Source organism: Globicephala melas, chromosome 14 (assembly GCF_963455315.2).
Source record: "Globicephala melas chromosome 14, mGloMel1.2, whole genome shotgun sequence".
In the NCBI taxonomy this organism is placed as follows: Eukaryota; Metazoa; Chordata; class Mammalia; order Artiodactyla; family Delphinidae; genus Globicephala; species Globicephala melas.
Genome location: NC_083327.1, coordinates 6,948,434 through 6,967,821, shown reverse-complemented (window position 1 = coordinate 6,967,821; position 19,388 = coordinate 6,948,434). Strand labels below are relative to the sequence as shown.

At 39.2% G+C, this 19,388-nt stretch overlaps 1 protein-coding gene across 1 annotated transcript in view; it reads right to left on the bottom strand.

Annotated features, from left to right (window-relative positions):
- The window catches only part of LOC115854745 (collagen alpha-1(XIX) chain), a 304,855-nt gene that overhangs the window by 93,246 nt on the left and 192,221 nt on the right, over positions 1-19,388 (bottom strand). Inside the window, exon 14 of the mRNA XM_060283962.1 lies at positions 13,516-13,569. Coding sequence (XP_060139945.1) covers positions 13,516-13,569 — 54 coding nt within the window. The remainder of the gene's footprint in view (positions 1-13,515; positions 13,570-19,388) is intronic.

The following is a 19,388-nucleotide window of genomic DNA, read 5'->3' as shown; positions in this document are numbered from 1 at the left end:
GTTTAAACTTAAATGTGTATCAGTTTAAAATAAGTAGATTCAGTGATAGGTCAACATATGTGAACCACATGGTGACCACAAATCAAGAAGCTACAACATATAATTTCAAGATATTCTATGGAATTATATAGTATAGGCAATATTTAAAAATACTTTAAATAGTAATTAGGGTAATTTTTGTAAAATGAACCTTTAGCAGTTTATTGCACAACTATATGCATGCAAACTGTCCGAATCAGAAGTGTGTCTACAGTCTTATCATTAAATTTTTTTCATGCCTCCAAAAGTCCATTTTGCAAGCATGTTAATACTGGGTATGTTGTGGCATATGTTAAATAATGTTGATACATAAATTAATAAAGGAAAAAGCTTATAATTAAAAAAAAGAGAACCTACAACAGACCCATGCCTGAGCCCTGCAGCCTGCAGCCTGTATCCTGTGCCAGGCCCAAGGCCCCCACCTGCCACCATCTCTTTGTACCCACCACAGCTCTGGGGAGGCAAACCCCAGATTCCCAGAGCACCTGCCGTCCCACCCTCATATCCTAACAAAGACCAGGATGGGGAGGAAGGTGCAAGGGAAACCCTCATCATCTCTACCCTGGGTGAGAAATCCTTTGAAACCAGCTAGGAAGAGCTGCCCACAGCTAAGTTAAGTTAAAGGAGCATCCTCTCTACCCTCCTTGACCTCCAGCCTTCCAGGGAAGACCCAGGGTGAGGAATCCCTGGGGAAAACACTGAAAGGCGCTGCCTACAGCAACTGAACTTTGGGAAGGACCATCTCTACTCTCCCTTTTCCTCCAGGAAAAGACTGTTAAAAATCCCATGAAACAAACAAACAAACAAAGGGACCTACAATAGATACACAAAAACTAGAAATAAAGGAACACAAGCATGCCACTAAAGAAAATTATCAGACCACAAGAGAAAAAACTAAAAGAAGAAGAAAAGAACAGAGAGAACTACAAAAACAACGAGAAAACAAATAACAGAATGGCAATAAGTACATACCTATCAATAGGCACTTTAAATGTCAATGCACTAAATGATCCAGTAAAGTCATAAGGTGGCTGGTTAGATGAAAAACAAGACCCATCTATATGGTGCTAACAAGAGACTTACTTCAGAGCTAAGAACATACAGACTGAAAATTAGGGGATGGAAAAAGATATTTCATGAAAATAGAAATGACAAGCAAGTGAGGATAGCAATACTCATATCAGATAAAATAGGCTTTAAAGCGAAGTCTATAATAAAAGACAACAGGATATTATATAATGATAAAGGGATCAATACAAGAAGAGGATATCACACTTGTTAATGTATAGGCAACCAAAACAGGAGCACTTAAATATATAGAGCAAATATTAACTGACATAAAGGGAGACACTGACAAAAATAATAGAGGACTTTAATACCCTACTTATATCAATGGACAGATCATCCAAATAGAAAGTCAATAAAGCAGCCATGGTCCACAACAGACCAAATGGATTTACAGATATATAGAGGACATTCCATCCAAAAGCATTCTTCTCAAGTGCACATGAAACTTCTCTAGGATAGATCACATGCTAGGCTACAAAACAAATCTAAATACATTTAAAGGACAGAAATTACAACAAACATATTTTTGTGACCACAATGATATGAAATTAGAAATCAATTACAGGAAGAAAAATTGGAGAAACACAAACAAGTGGAGACTAAACAACATGCTACTAAGAAAAACCAGTGGGTCAATGAAGAAATCAAAAAGGAAATCAGAAAATACCTCAAGGCAAATGAAAATGGAAACACAACACTCCAAAATCTATGGGATGAAATACAGGCTTACCTCAAGAAATAAGAAAAGTCTCAAATAAACAACCTAATCCACCATCTAAAGGAATTAGAAAAAGAAGAACAAACTTCTTCCCAAAGTCAGAAGAAGGATGGAAATAATAAAGATCAAACAGGAAATAAATAAAATAGAGACCAACAATCAATAGAAAAGATCTAAGAGACTAAGAGCTGTTTCTCTTCTTTTAAAATAATCAAAATTAATAAAACTTTAACTAGGCTCATCAAAAGGAAAGAGAGAAGACTCAAATAAATGAAATAAGAAATAAAAAAAGAGAAATAACAACTGATATCATAGAGACACAAAAAATCTTGAGAATACTACAAACAGTTATGTGCCAACAAATTGGACAACCTAGAAGAAATGGAAAAATTTCTAGAAACATACAAACTTCAAAGACTGAATAAGGAAGAAATAGACAATGTGAACAGATTGATCACTAGTAGTGAGATTGAATTTGTAATAAAAAAATCTCCCAGCAAACAAAAGTCCAGGACTGGATGGCTTCACATGGGAATTCTACCAAACATACAAAGAAGAGTTAATACCTATCTTTCTCCAACTCTTGCAAAAAACTGAAGAGGAGGGAACACTCCCAGATTCATTCTATGAGCCCACCATCACTCTGATATCAAAACCAGACAAAGACACTACAAAAAAAGAAAATAACATGCCAATATCTGTGATGACTATAGACGCAAAAATCCTGAACAAAATATTAGCAAACCAATTCCACAATATATAAAAAGAATCACTATGAATACTATACACTATGCTCAAGTGTGATTTATTCCAAGGGAGCAAGGATAGTTCAATACCCACAAATCAATGTGATACACCATATTAACAAATTGAAGAATAAAAATCACATGTTGGTTTCAATAGATACAGAAAAAGATACCAAGAAATGGAAAGATATTCCACGTTCTTTAACTGGAAGAATTAATATTGTTTAAATGTCCATACTACCCCAAACAATCTACAGATTTAATGTAATCCCTATCAAAATATCTGTGACATTTTTCACAGAACTAGAACAAATAATCCTAAAATTTATATGGACCCACAAAAGACTCCTAATTGACAAAGCAATTTTGAGGAAAAAGAACAAAGCTGGAGGTACCACACTCCCTGACTTCACACCCTACTATAAAGCTACAGTCATCAAAACAGTATGGTACTGGCACAAAAACAAACACATAGAACAATGGAACAGAATAGAGCCCAGAAATAAACCCACACACTTATGGTCAATTAATCAATGACAATGGAGGCAAGACTATGCAATGGATAAAAGACTGTCTTTCCAATAAGTGTTGCTGGGAAAACTGGACAGCTACATGTAAAAGAATGACATCAGAACATTTTCTCATACCATACACAAAATTAAGCTCAAAATGTATTAAAGACCTAAATGTAAGCCTGGAGAGCATAAAACTTCTGGAAGAGAACAGCCGAATACTCTTTTGACATAAATTACAGCAATATTTTTTGGATCTATCTCCTAAGGCAAAGGAAACAAAAGCAAAAATAAACAAATTGGACCTAATTAAACTTAAAAGCTTTTGCACATCAAATGAAACCATTGACAAAACAAAAAGACAACCTACTGAACAGGAGAAAATATTTGCAAATGATATGACTGATAAGGGGTTAATATCCAACATATAAATACAGCTCATACAACTAAATATCAAAAAAATCCAAACGACTCAATTAAAAAATGAGCAGAAGACCTGAATAGATATTTTTCTAAACAAAGCATATGGATGGCCAACAGGCACATGAAAAGATGCTCAACATTATAGTCATTGGAGAAATGCAAATCAAATAAATATCACTTCACACCTGTGAGAAGAGCTATCATCTAAAAGATCACAAATAATAAATGTTGGTGAGGATGTGGAGAAAAGGGAGCCCTTGTACACTGCTGGTGGGAATGTAAATTGGTGCAGCCACTGTGGAAAACAGTATGGAGGTTCCTCAAAAAACCAAAAATAGAACTACCATATGATCCTACAATTCCATCTGGGTATACATCCAAAGAAAATGAAAACACTAATTTGAAGAGATACATGCACCTCAATGTTCATAGCAGCATTATCTACAATAACCGAGATATGGAAGCAACCTAAGTGTCCATAACAGATGAATAGATAAAGAAGGTGTGATATGTATATATACACTGGAATTACCAAAGAATAAAAATGAATGAAATTCTGCCATTTGCAGCAACATAGATGGGCCTAGAGATTATTATGCTTAGTGAAATAAGTCAGACAGAGAAAGACAAATATTGTATGTTACCACTCATATGTGGAATCTAAAAAATAAAACAAACGAATGAATATAACAAAACAGAAATAGACTCACAGGTATAGAGAACAAACTAGTGGTTACCAGTGGGGAGAGGGATGGGGGGACCACAAGATTGGGGTAGGGGATTAAGGGATACAAACTATAATGTATAAAATAATAAGCAACAAGGATATGTTGTACAGCACAGGGGAATATAGCCATATTTTGTAATAACTTAAATGGAGTACAATCTATAAAAATATCAAATCACTATATCGTACACCTGAAACTGATATAATATTGTAAATCAACTACACTTCAATAAGAAAATATACCAACATATGATTATATCATAGAAATTATACCACAGTATACTTTTCTCACTAAGTGGTTGATTTAACTCAGTGTTTTCTCAATTATGTAATATTGACCTTTTATAAGTGTTATTTTTAATAGTCTTATAGATAAAATGTGAATAACTAGATAATCCTAAATGATAAGTGAGGTTCTAGAAAGAAAGCCAAGTAAAGGCAAAGCTGGCAGCATCAGGTACTGAAATGATAGTAACAGCTCCCCAAAGTCAGGTACAGAACTCTGCATACAGGAGTCAGGTATGGAGATCTGATGATTTCTGTCCTCTGAGTCTCATGTTGGTTTTGCACATTCACGAAAGGAGTTGGGGGAAAGCAGCATAGCTCTCTGGACCTGAACAGGGTACACACTTTCCCAGTTCCCCATCTAAATGGCAGATGGCGTCAAAGATGGATGGTATCTCTCCGAAACTCTCTAATCCTTAAGAAGAAATCCTCAGGGGCTTCCCTGGTGGCGCAGTGGTTGAGAGTCCGCCTGCCGATGCAGGGGACACGGGTTCGTGTCCCGGTCTGGGAAGATCCCACATGCCGCGGAGCGGCTGGGCCCGTGAGCCATGGCCGCTGAGCCTGCGCTTCCGGAGCCTGTACTCCGCAACGGGAGAGGCCACAACAGTGAGAGGCCCGCGTACCGCAAAAAAAAAAAAAAAGAAAAGAAAAGAAAAAGAAAAACCAGAAAGAAATCCTCAGGAAATATCACAGGAAGTAAGTGGGAAAAGATGTCATCTGAATGCCAGGGAGTTTAAGACGTGCAATAAACACAAACCACTAGTTATAGGACGCAAAACCTCTAAGTTGCTCTTTACAACATGTGTGTTTACATATTTATACATGGATCCCAAGCAAAAAAGATGCTTTCCCTCCACATTTATGTTCTACATGGGACCAGGGTTAAAAGTATTATTTAAAATAATGTGTTGACTTTTTTCTCTCAGCAATACTAATCCTTGGTACAAGGACACCAGGCATTGATTTGGGGGCTGAGCAGAATTACGGATGCACTCACTATGCATTCTAAAGGGCACTGTCGGTTTCAACACATAAAGATAAGAAGACAATCTGATATTCTCCTCTCACCTTAATGTGCAACTAACCAAACTACTTCCTGAAACTGAAAGTTCATCACTATCCATTCTTTATAAGTCTCCTCTCCCATGTTCAAGCACATGTAAAATAGTGGAATTACAACTACAGAAAATCAGAGTGGTTTCCCCAGGCCCCGAACTCACTTCATTGAAACTCTGAGGTCATTCTACAGCTCTGAAGTCAGCCCCCTCCTAAGCAAGAAGAGACGCTTGTGTTGACCACACTGTGAGGCAGTTCTGACCTGCTTTAGTGGGTTTGTGTGTGTTCTATTTAAAGCTGCCACGGGTCATGGCCAGGCCATAATGGCATAATTTCACTTGAAAAATACGTCAAGCCCCATAAAAACAATTCAGCTTAAGGAAAATTTTACTTGGATGAGTCCTGTGGTGTGCATTGATTTCACAGAAGCAGTGATTTTGACGTCCTTTTTCCTGAGGAGATGGATATAACTCACTAATTATGAGAACATAATTGATGTTACTTGTGTTGCCTTAGGTAATGCATATAAGCCAGCTCAGAAACAAACAAGCCAAAAGAAGAACAAGTGGTTTTTCCATGAATGCCTTATGAACTTATACATGATCGGCACAAATTTGTTCACAAAACAAACATTAAGGTCTTAGCTACTCCACAATGAGGACACTCATCTCTGCTTCTTCAAGGAAAACAACTTAATCTACTCGACATTTCCAAACTTGTTAATATACTTGTTTATTGTGAAACTGGATAAACATTGGGCTTCATAAAGCTTCTGGGGCATTAGAACATGAGCATGGACATCCAAATAAAGTAGGAATTCAAGTAAAAGTTAAATAAAATGGGGCTTCCCTGGTGGCACAGTGGTTGAGCGTCCGCCTGCCGATGCAGAGGACACAGGGTCGTGCCCCGGTCTGGGAAGATCCCACATGCCACGGAGCGGCTGGGCCCGTGAGCCATGGCCGCTGAGCCTGTGCTCCGCAACGGGAGAGGCCACAGCAGTGAGAGGCCCGCGTACCGCAAAAAAAAAAAAAAAAAAAAAAAAAAGTTAAATAAAATGAGTTCAATGGAGTGGTAGTTAAAGCAGTCATTTTACTTTCAGTAGTTTTTCTTGACCAATTAGACATTCTCTTTAATCAAGTCCTAATACTCTGAGTTCACATACTTCCTTTCCCGTCTGCACACAGCTTCAGATCCGCAGGTCGCAGGTGAGAATCACAACAGCTAACCCCTACCTGGCACACTCCTTTCAACAGCTCTTCCAGGTAGGTAGGGGTTATTAGAATCTCTGTCTTCTAAGTGAGGAAACAGAGCGGCAGAAAGGCTGAGGAACTTGCCCAGGATCACAAAGCTAAGAGGTGGTGAGGCTCGGGTTTAAACCCAGGTGATCTGAATTGCCTCCACATAATCCCCTATGTTGCTTACACACTAAGAAGCCAGCAGACACATGGTCTGCCCTGTCCTCTGTGCCTTTGCAGGACTGACCATCAGACTCCCCCCTCGTGAAGGAAATATGACTCAGTTCCTTTGCCATCAAGTCTGGGCTGGTGTGGAAGGACACACCCTGATGGGACACACGCTAAGTAGGGTGAGTTCTCCATGCTGTTTAGGACACAAGGAACCCTGACCCCAGATGCAGGGTTCAGGGTGGTTTGGAGCAAGCACTTCAAGGGAGAGTAAAAAAAGTAGAATCTGCACAAAAATGTTAAAAGGAGGAAATTAAATGGATGGCTTCCTGGAAGGAATAAAAATGAAAAAAAAAAAAGGACAAGCACAGGCAGAGAAGCTAAACTGACATAGCAGCACTATTTACAATAGCCAGTACATGGACGCAACCTAAATATTCAACAGAGGAATGGATGAAGAAGATGTGGCACATATATACAATGGAATATTACTCAACCATTAAAAGGAATGAAATTGCGTCATTTGTAGAGATGTGGACGGACCTAGAGAGTGTCATACAGAGTGAAGTAAGTCAGAAAGAGAAAGACAAGTATTGTATTTAAAGGCATATATGTGGTATCTAGAAAAATGGTATACATGACGTTATTTGCAAAGCAGAAATAAAGACACAGACATAGAGAAAAAATGTACGGATACCAATGGGGAGGTGGGAGGAATTGGGAGATTGGGATTGACACATATACACTATTGATACTATGTATAAAACAGATAACTAATGAGAACATACTGTATAGCACGGGGAACTCTACTTAACGCACTGTGGTGACCTAAATGGGAAGGAAATCCAAAACGGAGGGGATGTATGTATACGTATAGCTGCTTCATTTTGCTGTACAGTAGAAACTAACACAACATTGTAAAGCAACTGTACGCCAATAAAAATTAATTAAAATAAAAGACACAGGGTGGCTTGTAAGCATTTAAAACATAAAATTTCTCTTCAGGATCAAAATGAGGATCCAGCAACAAAGAATGCAAGAGTGTGGTGGCATCTTGGTCCAGCCGAACAAACTTCTGGTCGGGGCAGTCACTAGCTGATTCACCAATAAATGTTCTTTCACAGACCCAGAGGGACTTTAACAAAAGGCCCTGAGATTGTTCAGACATGCACTTTAATGTGACTATAAAGGAGAAATCCAAGGTTACATTAAAATGATACTTATTTTTTATGTTTTGGGTATTAGGAATATTAGGAAATCCTATAAGGAATCTACATCTTAGAGGGGATTTTTATAAATGCCAGTTCTTTTGAGATGTCTCATGTAAACGTCCACGAACATGCTCAGCCGTCTGAAATATTCCACTTTTCATCAAGACACCTTCTTGGGCTCACATCCAATTCCCGTCCTTCTCTTTTTCCCCGATTCCCCACTGCTGCCTCTCCTTCCTCACAATTCACCCCCTAATTCCCTCACATCTTTTCTTGCAATTTTTGTTTCTAATGCTCTCCCATTTATTTATTCAACTAAAACTTCTCTCTCAGCTGGTACCAATTCCAGCCACCTCTCCTTTTATCCAGTATCTCTCCCCCAAATTTTTTCCAAATTTTAATGCTGTTGAACCCTCCATGCATCTTGAAACGCCCTTCTGTTGACTTCCTGGCTCTGCAGTATCCCGGTCCCCCTGCTGGTCTTTCTCTGCCACCATGGGCTGGACAGCCCCTTGGTGTCCAGGCAGGTGGTCCCCATGCTGCTTTCCCTTACTGCTCCCTGACACACTCCCACCTGCGGCTCAGGGTCAATATTCAACATTAGCTGAATTTTTAAAATTGTGTTAATCTATAAAGGATGTGAGATCCCAAAATATGCCAGCCAAATGTTTCACTTGTTATCAAAAAGATAACAAACGGAAAAAGCAATGGCATATAAGAGATTCAAATAAGGAGGTTAAGAAAAAAAAAAAAAGGCCACAAATCTCAGATATATATCACCACCAAACACTGTTATGGTTAACAGCAGCTTTTAAGTACAAGAATCATACTACTACGATGTTTTATTAAATGAACACTTATCTAAAATTTAGTAGCTTACAAGACAATAAAGAGAAGAAAGTCAACTAATGAAAATTTCAAACAGAATTTTGGTGTGGTACTTGGTAAAAAATAATGTTTTTATCGTGCTTATAGAAAACTCTACGCAAAGGGTTAAAGAGAAAAAATTTTTATATTTATAATATTTATTTAAGCCTCAATAAAATAACAGTGGTATTATTAGTAGTATTATTAACATTTTCTATAATGTTTGGTATGCTTACATGTGACAATTATGTTTGAAACTCACCATAATTGAGAGGTATTAGTAGAATACAGGCTAGTCTCTATTTAATCATTGAGGAAAACCAATAAATCAATGATTTCTTCTACTTTCCTTAAAGACATTATGCCTAGGAGTAAGGTGCATAAACTTGCACATATTTTATATTTCATTTCAATAAACTTGGCGATAGTCAATTCATTCCTGATCAAACACATGTAATCAAAATATGAGTTTTCTTGACAATGGGTCAATAGAAAAGAATTTTAAATTCCTAGATTTTTCTGTTGTTTTCTATTGCAAAGTTCAGTGAAGTGAAAAATGACAGGTCTTAGCTTTCAGTGTGTGTGTGTCTGTCTGTGTGTATGCACACACACACCTGCATATGCATGTACATTTGCATGTCCAAAAGAGGTGAGTGCTGCCTAACTCTTGAGCAGAGAAGAAATGGTGGCACTAAGATGGGTCTAAATGTAAATACGTAAGAATGCTTTTTCCTTTAATCTGCTTCACTTTTAAGTAGCTGAAAAAGCAGAATAAATCCCTGAGTACATTTGGAAATAATCATTTGTAAATGTGTATAATATCAATAATACCTGATCTAAATGCTCTCCTCTATAAATATGGCATTTGTGAAAGAGCAGTAATATTGATAAACCTTGCCTTACATTATCTACAAAATTCTATTACATTCCTTAGTTTCTGACACTGTTACTTGTTGATAAGTTACAATAAAAGTAATATAAAATTATCTGAATTATACATATTCATAAATGGAGTAAATTTGCATAATATAGTGGTTGAACTTTACAATTTGAATACGTTCCTCCAAAACTGTCATGAAGACTACATAAGTTTAATTTATTCTTTAACTCACCTTCTCCTGAAATGTAAGCTTCGCTAGGGTACAATTTCAATTTGAAGCATTACTATTTTCAAAGAGCCTCATCTGAATATTTTTTATTTCAGCTAGTCTGACAAAGACTCTCATAATTATCTTACAAGCCAAATTAAGAAATGTGGGTTGGAAGGAGGGAGAGTCCGAATGTATTTGTACATGACTTGTATCATGTCACATGAATATCAATGGTAGACAAGATGGCAGCTTTGCTGTTGTTAGAGTTTTCAGGCCCTGTTCTGCTCAGGATTTATTAGTGATATGAATGAAGACTCAACGGGTAGGCTTATCAAAATTTAAGGTGATGTAAATCTGGGAGCTGTATCACTGGCAAAAAACACAATAGAATGGTATTAGAAACTAAAATCCAGAACATGAAATTTAACAATCACAAGGGTCAATTCCTACTCTGTGATAAAGAAAGGCAACTGCACAATCGCAGGATGGATGAAGATCTGACTGGGAAGAAGTTTTCATTAAAATAAAGGAGGAGGCACCTTGAATTGACCACCTGTCAGTACAAGTCAGAAGTACAATTTCCTTGTATGCTTAAAATTCGTTAAGAGAGATGATCTCATGTTAAATGTTCTTACCACACAAAATTAAAAAAAAAGAAAAGCTCTGCCACAGGGGGAAGAATTCAGACATACTGTCTAGCTTCGCCCACCTCACTCCATAATTTCCATCTCAAACCACCTAGGGTTTTTTATTGGAGTTGAAATTAAAAACCTATTTATCGTTGTACTTTACTGAGTTATTGTTGACAATTAAAATTTTATATATTTAAGGTATACAACTTGATGTGATATGCATTTTGAAAATCACCACAATCAAGCTAATTAACATATCCATCCCCTCACAAATAGTTACTGTTTTTTGTCGTGAAAACACTTAAGATCTACCCTTTTAGCCAATTTCAAGTATACAACACAATATTAACTACAGTCTCATTGCTGTACATTAAGTCCCCAGAACTTATCCATCTTGTATAACTAAAAATCGTACCCCTTGACTGACATCTTCTCTTACCCCCTTCTCCCCTCAGCCTCCAGTGACCACCAGTCTACTCTGTTTCTATGGATTTTACATTCCCAGATTCCACATGCAAAGGCGTATTTGTCTTTCTGTGTCTGGCTTCTTTCATGTAGCATAAAGTCCTCCAGGTTCCTCCATGGTATCACAAGTGGCAAGACCTACTTCTTTATTAAGGCTGAATAATATTCCACTGTGTGTGTGTGTGTGTGTGTGTGTAATCACATTTTCTTTATCCATTCATCTGTCAATAGACCTTTAGGTTGTTTCCATATCATGGGAGTACGCATATCTCTTCGAAATACTGACTTCCTCCCTTTAGATACACACCCAGAAGTGGGAGTGCTGGGTCGTAAGGTAGTTCTATTTTTACTTTTCTGGAGGAACCTCCATACTCTTTTCCACACTGGCTGTACCAGTTTACATTCCCACCAACAGTGCACGAGGGTTCCCTATTCCCCACACCCTGGCCAACACTTCTTATCTCTTGTCTTTCTGATACTAGCCATTCTAGCTGGTTTGAGGTGACAGCTCACTGTGGTTTTGGTTTGCATTTCCTTGATGATTAGCTACCTTTTCATATACCTGTTGTCCATGTGTATGTCTTCTTTTGAGAAGTGTCTATTCAGGTCCTTTGCCCATTTTTAAATGGGGTTATTGGGTTTTTTTTGCTATTGAGTTGCATGAGTTCCTTATGTATTTTGGATATTAACTAGGGAGTATAATTTATCACTCAGTTTCCAGGAAGGGGTAGTTACTAGAAGGAAAATGTTCCCTGGATGCTGCAGACCGAAATTAATTCAGAAACATGGTCCTAGATACAACAGACATCTTGGTCATGACTGTGAGAAAATAGAATAAGAAGCTTGGAAATTAACTTCACATGATCATTTCATCTAGTCCTCTGCCCCCAGTGGGTGAAAACGCTTAAGGCAGCCTCAAAAACATAGATCTAGGGAAGTAATCGTCTATGTTTCCCCAAGGCTATTTAAAACATTGATCATGTGGATTAATGAACTCTTGGATAGAGAGGGGCTGGAGAGCTAAAAGGGGAAACTACAATTGTACACACAGGTGTTGAGACTAGAACCCAAATGTGACTACTTTGTAAATAATTTTAAAATACCAGCAGAGTCCACTTTCTAGCAAAGTGTTCGAACTCAGTTTTCTCTGTGAGGGCTACAGTAGAACTTACTTCACAGAGCTATTGTGAGAAATAAATGAAATATGAATCATTTAGCACATTGTAGGCAGCTGATAAATGTTAGCTATTATTCACAACATTTTCCCTTTTATTTTCTTAGCCATCAAAACTTATTAAGCCCTTTTATGTTCACTGAAATAGCCACTGGGAATAAAAACTGGACACAGAAATGTTCTAACTGAGAAAACTTAGACATCATCTAGTCCAGTGGGCAGAACTGGGAATAATAAATTTAAATGACTGAAAAGAGATTTGGGGTTAATAGACTGAGACAGTAAAAGAGAACATGGTATCCAAAGCCAGAAGCCCCAAATTCAAGTTCTGGCTCGACTTTTTAGTAGTTCTATGACTTCAGGCAAGTCATCTATGCTCTGTGAGTTACACAACTCTCATCCGTAAGGTAACAGAAGTTCAAAATACTACTCCTATAAGAAAGCACACATAAAATGTCTGGAGACTTCAACATGATTTGAAAACAGTTAATAACAATTAGCGACAAGAATGGGGTGCCCCCTTGCAGAAAGTGTTCATGCAGAGCTGACCAATTATCTGTCACTGCAGGGGTTCCTTTTAGGGGGAGCCACTAAGCCTAACTGCCCTGGAAGGTGATTGCTATACTCCCAGGCAAGTACAATGTATCCACATATTACATACTTTATCTCAAAGGCAGGAGAGTAACTACAAAGAGTCACTAATGTCAACAATTTAATTTGGCTAAGGAATGTAGTTAATATCCACAGTCTTTACAGGATTCATGAACAGGCTAGAACTCCACAAATAGAACCCATCAAACTTAACTCTGCAAAGATGAGCTTAACTCAAAAACCCCAAAAGAGGACCAACGTGCTTCAGATCAAATTATGGTTAATTCATTTCACCCAAATTATATTTCCACATTCCACAATCTGGAAAATATATAGAATTTTCTGGATTGTAAAAGCGCTGTCAAAATCTCAAATTTCGGCTTTCAGGTAGTTGATATTTTCCTCAAGCCCATCTGCTTGCTGGATTTTGATTTTATTTTTATAAGTGTTCAGAAACAAGTAACCCCTGAGTTAGTAATGCCTGCCAGTTGTTCTGTGTCTACTTACCCTCTGACCCTCTTTCCCAGGTGGACCTTGGGGGCCTTGGATCCCCAGGGAGCCCTAGGAGGAAAAACAACACCTATTAATAGATTGTTTCAAGTATACCTGCCTTGCAAAGAACGTTGTGAAAATTAATACCTATTTTATTGATTATAGACAACTTTTAAAGTGATTCGAACTCTTCCAAGCCTAGCCTAGCCTACCTAATACATTAATAATGCTGAATTGTCCTTTGACTGGTTTATCTTTGGAGTTAACACCAGAAAAGAAAAGAAAGGTGATTCCTAACCACGTGGGAGGCGCAGTGTTCACCCCCAGTGGCGACTCCCATATGACTGGAACCATGTTTTATCAAACTGCCATCAATAAATGGTAACAATATTTGCAGGCAGAAAAAAATGCTGCTTCATATACTTAAACTCTATAAATGCAATGGCATTTTTGGTTGAGAGTGGCTCTGTGACTATCCACTGAGAGAACACCTAGTTACGACGTTGGCTTCAACATTCACCTACTCCTAACATTTAATTTTTAGCATCATAGACATTATTTAATACTTTCTCATAACATTGTCAAGTGGTAGAAAAAATAACCTTTGTTTTTTTTCAGTTATACAGGAGGCCCAGGAAATCCCAGGTGCACGAATCCGAAAGTCAATCCCCTGGTTCTCACAGACAGTTACTATTACACAGGAATTCTCACTCAGCATGAAAAGCAAAATGATCACACGGCTGATTTTAAAGTCTCTGGCATTGATTGCTAGTTGTTACCTCTCTGAAAGCGTCTTAGTCTCCCCTGCTGCTTCCTCCTTCCCTATTCAACCTTTCAGTGTGAGTGTTTAGGCCCGTTTTCTTCCCAGTCTACACTCTCCCACCATGGTCTCATATACCATGGGCTTTGGATTCTCCAGGCCAATGATGCCAAGATTTATAACTCAGTTTATCTCTGAGTTGCAGGTCCACACATCCAACTGCCTGCCTAACACGCCCACTCCGCTCTCTCACCAGCATTTGAATTTAGCACACTGACACCACATCTAGGACCCTCCCACCAAAACTGGGTCCTCTTCCAGCACCCCCCAACTCTGTAAACCCACGCACCATTCTGCTAGGGCTCCTGCCAGGAATCTATAACTCGTCCTCCATACCTGCCTCTCTCACTTCTCTTTCACATCCAGTCACCAAGTCCAATTGCTGTAGCTCCACAAGAGATTTGGATACATTTATTATCTCCCTTCAACCTTCTGCTCCATCACCCTTCTTGCTTGATCATCTATGAGAGCCTCCTTCGTGACACTAGACATGGTGGACCCCTCCATCCTACACAGCACAGCCAAACCCGAAAACCCAGCCTGACCTCCTCTGGTTGTCCACATGAAGAGATGAATGCCTTGTTTCATCAGTCGTAGGGTGCCTTATACTTGTTCTTTAAAGTACTTATCATAAGTCTACTTAAAAGATTATTCAGGTAATGATTCACCAGGCTCTAAGGATAACAGGTAGAATCAGTGTCTTATTCAACTCTAGGTGCCTGTTAATGTCTGAGTGAAAAAAAAATCATAATGGGAAATCAATTCACTGTAAAAAAAAAGAAAAAAAAAAGGTTTTGGTAAGCCAGTACTGTTCAAAGGGTTTTAAAAATATGTATGGTTCAAGATGGCGGAAGAGTAAGACATGGAGATCACCCTCCTCCCCACAGATACATCAGAAATACATCTACACGTGGAACAACTCCTACAGAACACCTACTGAACGCTGGCAGAAGACCTCAGACCTCCCCAAAGGCAAGAAACCCCCCACGTACCTGGGTAGGGACAAGAAAAAAGAAAAAACAGAGACAAAAGGGTAGGGACGGGACCTGCACCAGTGGGAGCGAGCCGTGAAGGAGGAAAGGTTTCCACACACTAAGAGTCCCTTCGCGGGCGGAGACTGTGGGTGGTGGAGGGGGAGGCTTCGGAGCCACGGAGGAGAGCGCAGCAACAGGGGTGTGGAGGGCAAAGCGGGGAGATTCCCGCACAGAGGATCGGGGTTGACCGGCACTCACCAGCCCGAGAGGCTTGTCTGCTCACCCGCCAGGGCGGGCGGGGCTGGGAGCTGAGGCTCGGGCTTTGGTCGGAGCGCAGGGAGAGGACTGGGGTTGGCGGTGTGAACACAGCCTGAAGGGGGTTAGTGCGCCACGGCTTGCGGGGAGGGGGTCCGGGAAAAGTCTGGACCTGCCGAAGAGGCAAGAGGCTTTTTCTTCCTTCTTTGTTTCCCGGTGCGCGAGGAGAGGGGATTAAGAGCGCTGCTTAAAGGAGCTCCAGAGACGGGCGCGAGCCGCGGCTAAAAGCGCGGACCCCAGAGACGGGCGGGAGACGCTAAGGCTGCTGCTGCCGCCACCAAGAAGCCTGTGTGCGAGCACAGGTCACTTTCCACACATTCCCCTCCTGGGAGCCTGTGCAGCCCGCCACTGCCAGGGTCCTGGGATCCAGGGACAACTTCCCCGGGAGAACGCACAGGCGCCTCAGGCTGGTGCAATGTCACGCCGCCTCTGACGTTGCAGGCTCGCCCCGCACTCTGCGCCCCTCCCTCCCCGAATCAGCGGCTCTTTAACCCCGTCCTGTCTGAGCGAAAAACAGACGCCCTCCAGCGACCTACACGCAGAGGCGGGGCTGCAAATCCAAAGCTGAGCCCCGGGAGCTGTGCGAACAAAGAAGAGAAAGGGAAATCTCTCCCAGCAGCCTCAGGAACAGCGGACTAAATCTCCACAATCAACTTGATGTACCTGCATCTGTGGAATACCTGAATAGACAACAAATCATCCCAAATTGAGGAGATGGACCTTGGAAGCAAAGATATATATATTTCCCTTTTTCTCTTTTTGTGAGTGTGTATGTGTATGCTTCTGTGTGTGATTTTGTCTGTATAGCTTTGCTTTTACCATTTGTCCTAGGGTTCTGTCTGTCCTTTTTTGTTTTCTTTTCTTTTTTTAGTGCTTGTTATCATTGGTGGATTTGTTTTTTGGTTTGGTTGCACTCTTCTTTCTTTTTTTTTTTAATTACTTGAAATTTTTTTTAATAATTATTTTTTATTTTAATAACTTTATTTTATTTTATCTTCTTCTTTCTCTCTTTCTTTTTTTTCTCTCTTTTATTCTAAGCCGTGTGGATGACAGGCTCTTGGTACTCCAGCCAGGTGTCAGGCCTGTGCCTCTGAGGTCAGAGAGCCAACTTCAGGACACTGGTCCACAAGAGACCTCCCAGCTCCACGTAATATCAAACAGTGAAAATCTCCCAGATATCTCCATCTCAATGCCAAGACCCTGCTCCACTCAATGACCAGCTCGCTACAGTGCTGGACACCCTAAGCCAAACAACTAACAAGACAGGAACACACCCCACCCTTTAGCAGAGAGGCTGTCTAAAATCATAATAAGGCCACAGACACCCCAAAACACACCACCAGATGTGGACCTGCCCACGAGAAAGACAAGATCCAGCTTCATCCACCAGAACACAGGCACTAGTCCCCTCCACCAGGAAGCCTACACAACCCACTGAAACAACCTTAGCCACTGGGGGCAGACACCAAAAACAACGGGAACAAGGAACCTGCAGCCTGTTGAAAAGGAGACCCCAAACACAGTGAGCTAGGCAAAAATGAGAAGACAGAGAAACACACAGCAGATGAAGAAGTAAGGTAAAAAAAAAAAAAAAAAAAAAAAGTAAGGTAAAAACCAGACCTAACAAAGGAAGAGGAAATAGGCAGTCTACCTGAAAAAGAATTCAGAATAATGATAGTAAAGATGATGCAAAATCTTGGAAATAGAATGGAGAAAATACAAGAAACGTTTAACAAGGACCTAGAAGAACAAAACAGCAAACAAACAGTGATGAAAAACACAATAAATGAAATTAAAAATTCTCTAGAAGGGATCAATAGCAGAATAACTGAGGCAGAAGAACGGATAAGTGACCTGGAAGATAAAATAGTGGAAATAACTATTGCAGAGCAGAGTAAAGAAAAAAGAATGAAAAGAATTGAGGACAGTCTCAGAGACATCTGGGACAACAATAAAGGCACCAACATTCGAATTATAGGGGTCCCAGAAGAAGAAGAGAAAAAGAAAGGGACTGAGAAAATATTTGAAGAGATTATAGTTGAAAACTTCCCTAATGTGGGAAAGGAAATGGTTAATCAAGTTCAGGAAGCACAGAGAATCCCATACAGGATAAATCCAAGGAGAAACACACCAAGACACATATTAATCAAACTATCAACAATTAAATACAAAGAACAAATATAAAAAGCAGCAAGGGAAAAACAACATACAAGGGAATCCCCATAAGGTTAACAGTTGATCTTTCAGCAGAAACTCTGCAAGCCAGAAGGGAGTGGCAGGAAATATTTAAAGTGATGAAGGGGAAAAACCTATAACCAAGATTACTCTACCCAGCAAGGATCTCATTCAGATTTGATGGAGAAATTAAAACCTTTACAGACAAGCAAAAGCTAAGAGAATTCAGCACCACCAAACCAGCTTTAAAAGAAATGCTAAAGGAACTTGTCTAGGCAGGAAACACAAGAGAAGGAAAAGACCTACAACAACAAACCCAAAACAATTAAGAAAATGGTAATAGGAACATACATATCGATAATTACCTAAAATGTAAATGGATTAAATGCTCCAACCAAAAGACATAGACTGGCTGAATGGATACAAAAACAAGACCTGTATATATGCTGTCTACAAGAGACCCACTTCAGACCTAGGGACACATACAGACTGAAAGTAAGGGGATGGGAAAAGATATTCCATGCAAATGGAAATCAAAAGAAAGCTGGAGTAGCAATTCTCATATCAGACAAAAATAGACTTTAAAACAAACACTATTAGAAGAGACAAAGAAGGACACTACATAATGATCAAGGGATCAATCCAAGAAGAAGATATAAAAATTGTAAATATTTATGCACCCAATACAGGAGCACCTCAATATATAAGGCAAATACTAACAGCCACAAAAGGGGAAATCGACAGTAATACAATCATAGTAGGAGACTTTAACACCCTATGTTCACCAATGGACAGATCATCCACTATGAAAATAAATAAGGAAACACAAGCTTTAAATGACATTAAACAAGATGGACTTGATATTTATAGGACAGTCCATCCAAACACAACAGAATTGTCTTTCTTCTCAAGTGCTCATGGAACATTCTCCAGGATAGATCATATCTTGGGTGACAAATCAAGCCTTGGTAAATTTAAGGAAATAGAAATTGTATCAATTATCTTTTCCAATCACAACATTATGAGACTACATATCAATTACAGGAAAAAATCTGTAAAAAACACAAACACATGGAAGCTAAACAATAAACTACTTACTAACCAAGAGATCACTGAAGAAATCTAAGAGGAAATCAAAAAATACCTGGAAACAAATGACAATGAAAACACGACGACCCAAAACCTATGGGATGCAGCAAAAGCAGTTCTAAGAGGGAAGTTTATAGCAATATAATCCTACCTGAAAAAACAAGAAACATCTCAAATAAACCACCTAACCTTACCCCTAAAGCAATTAGAGAAAGAAGAACAAAAAACATCCCAAAGTTGGCAGAAGGAAAGAAATCATAAAGATCAGATCAGAAATAAATGAAAAAGAAATGAAGGAAACTATAGCAAAGATCAATAAAAATAAAAACTGGTTCTTTGAGAAGATAAACAAAATTGATAAACCATCAGCCAGACTCACCAAGAAAAAAGGGAAAAGACTCAAATCAATAGAATTAGAAATGAAAAACACTCCAAAACTCATTCTACGAGGCCACCATCACCCTGAAACCAAAAGCAGAAAAAGATGTCACAAAGAAAGAACACTACAGGCCAAT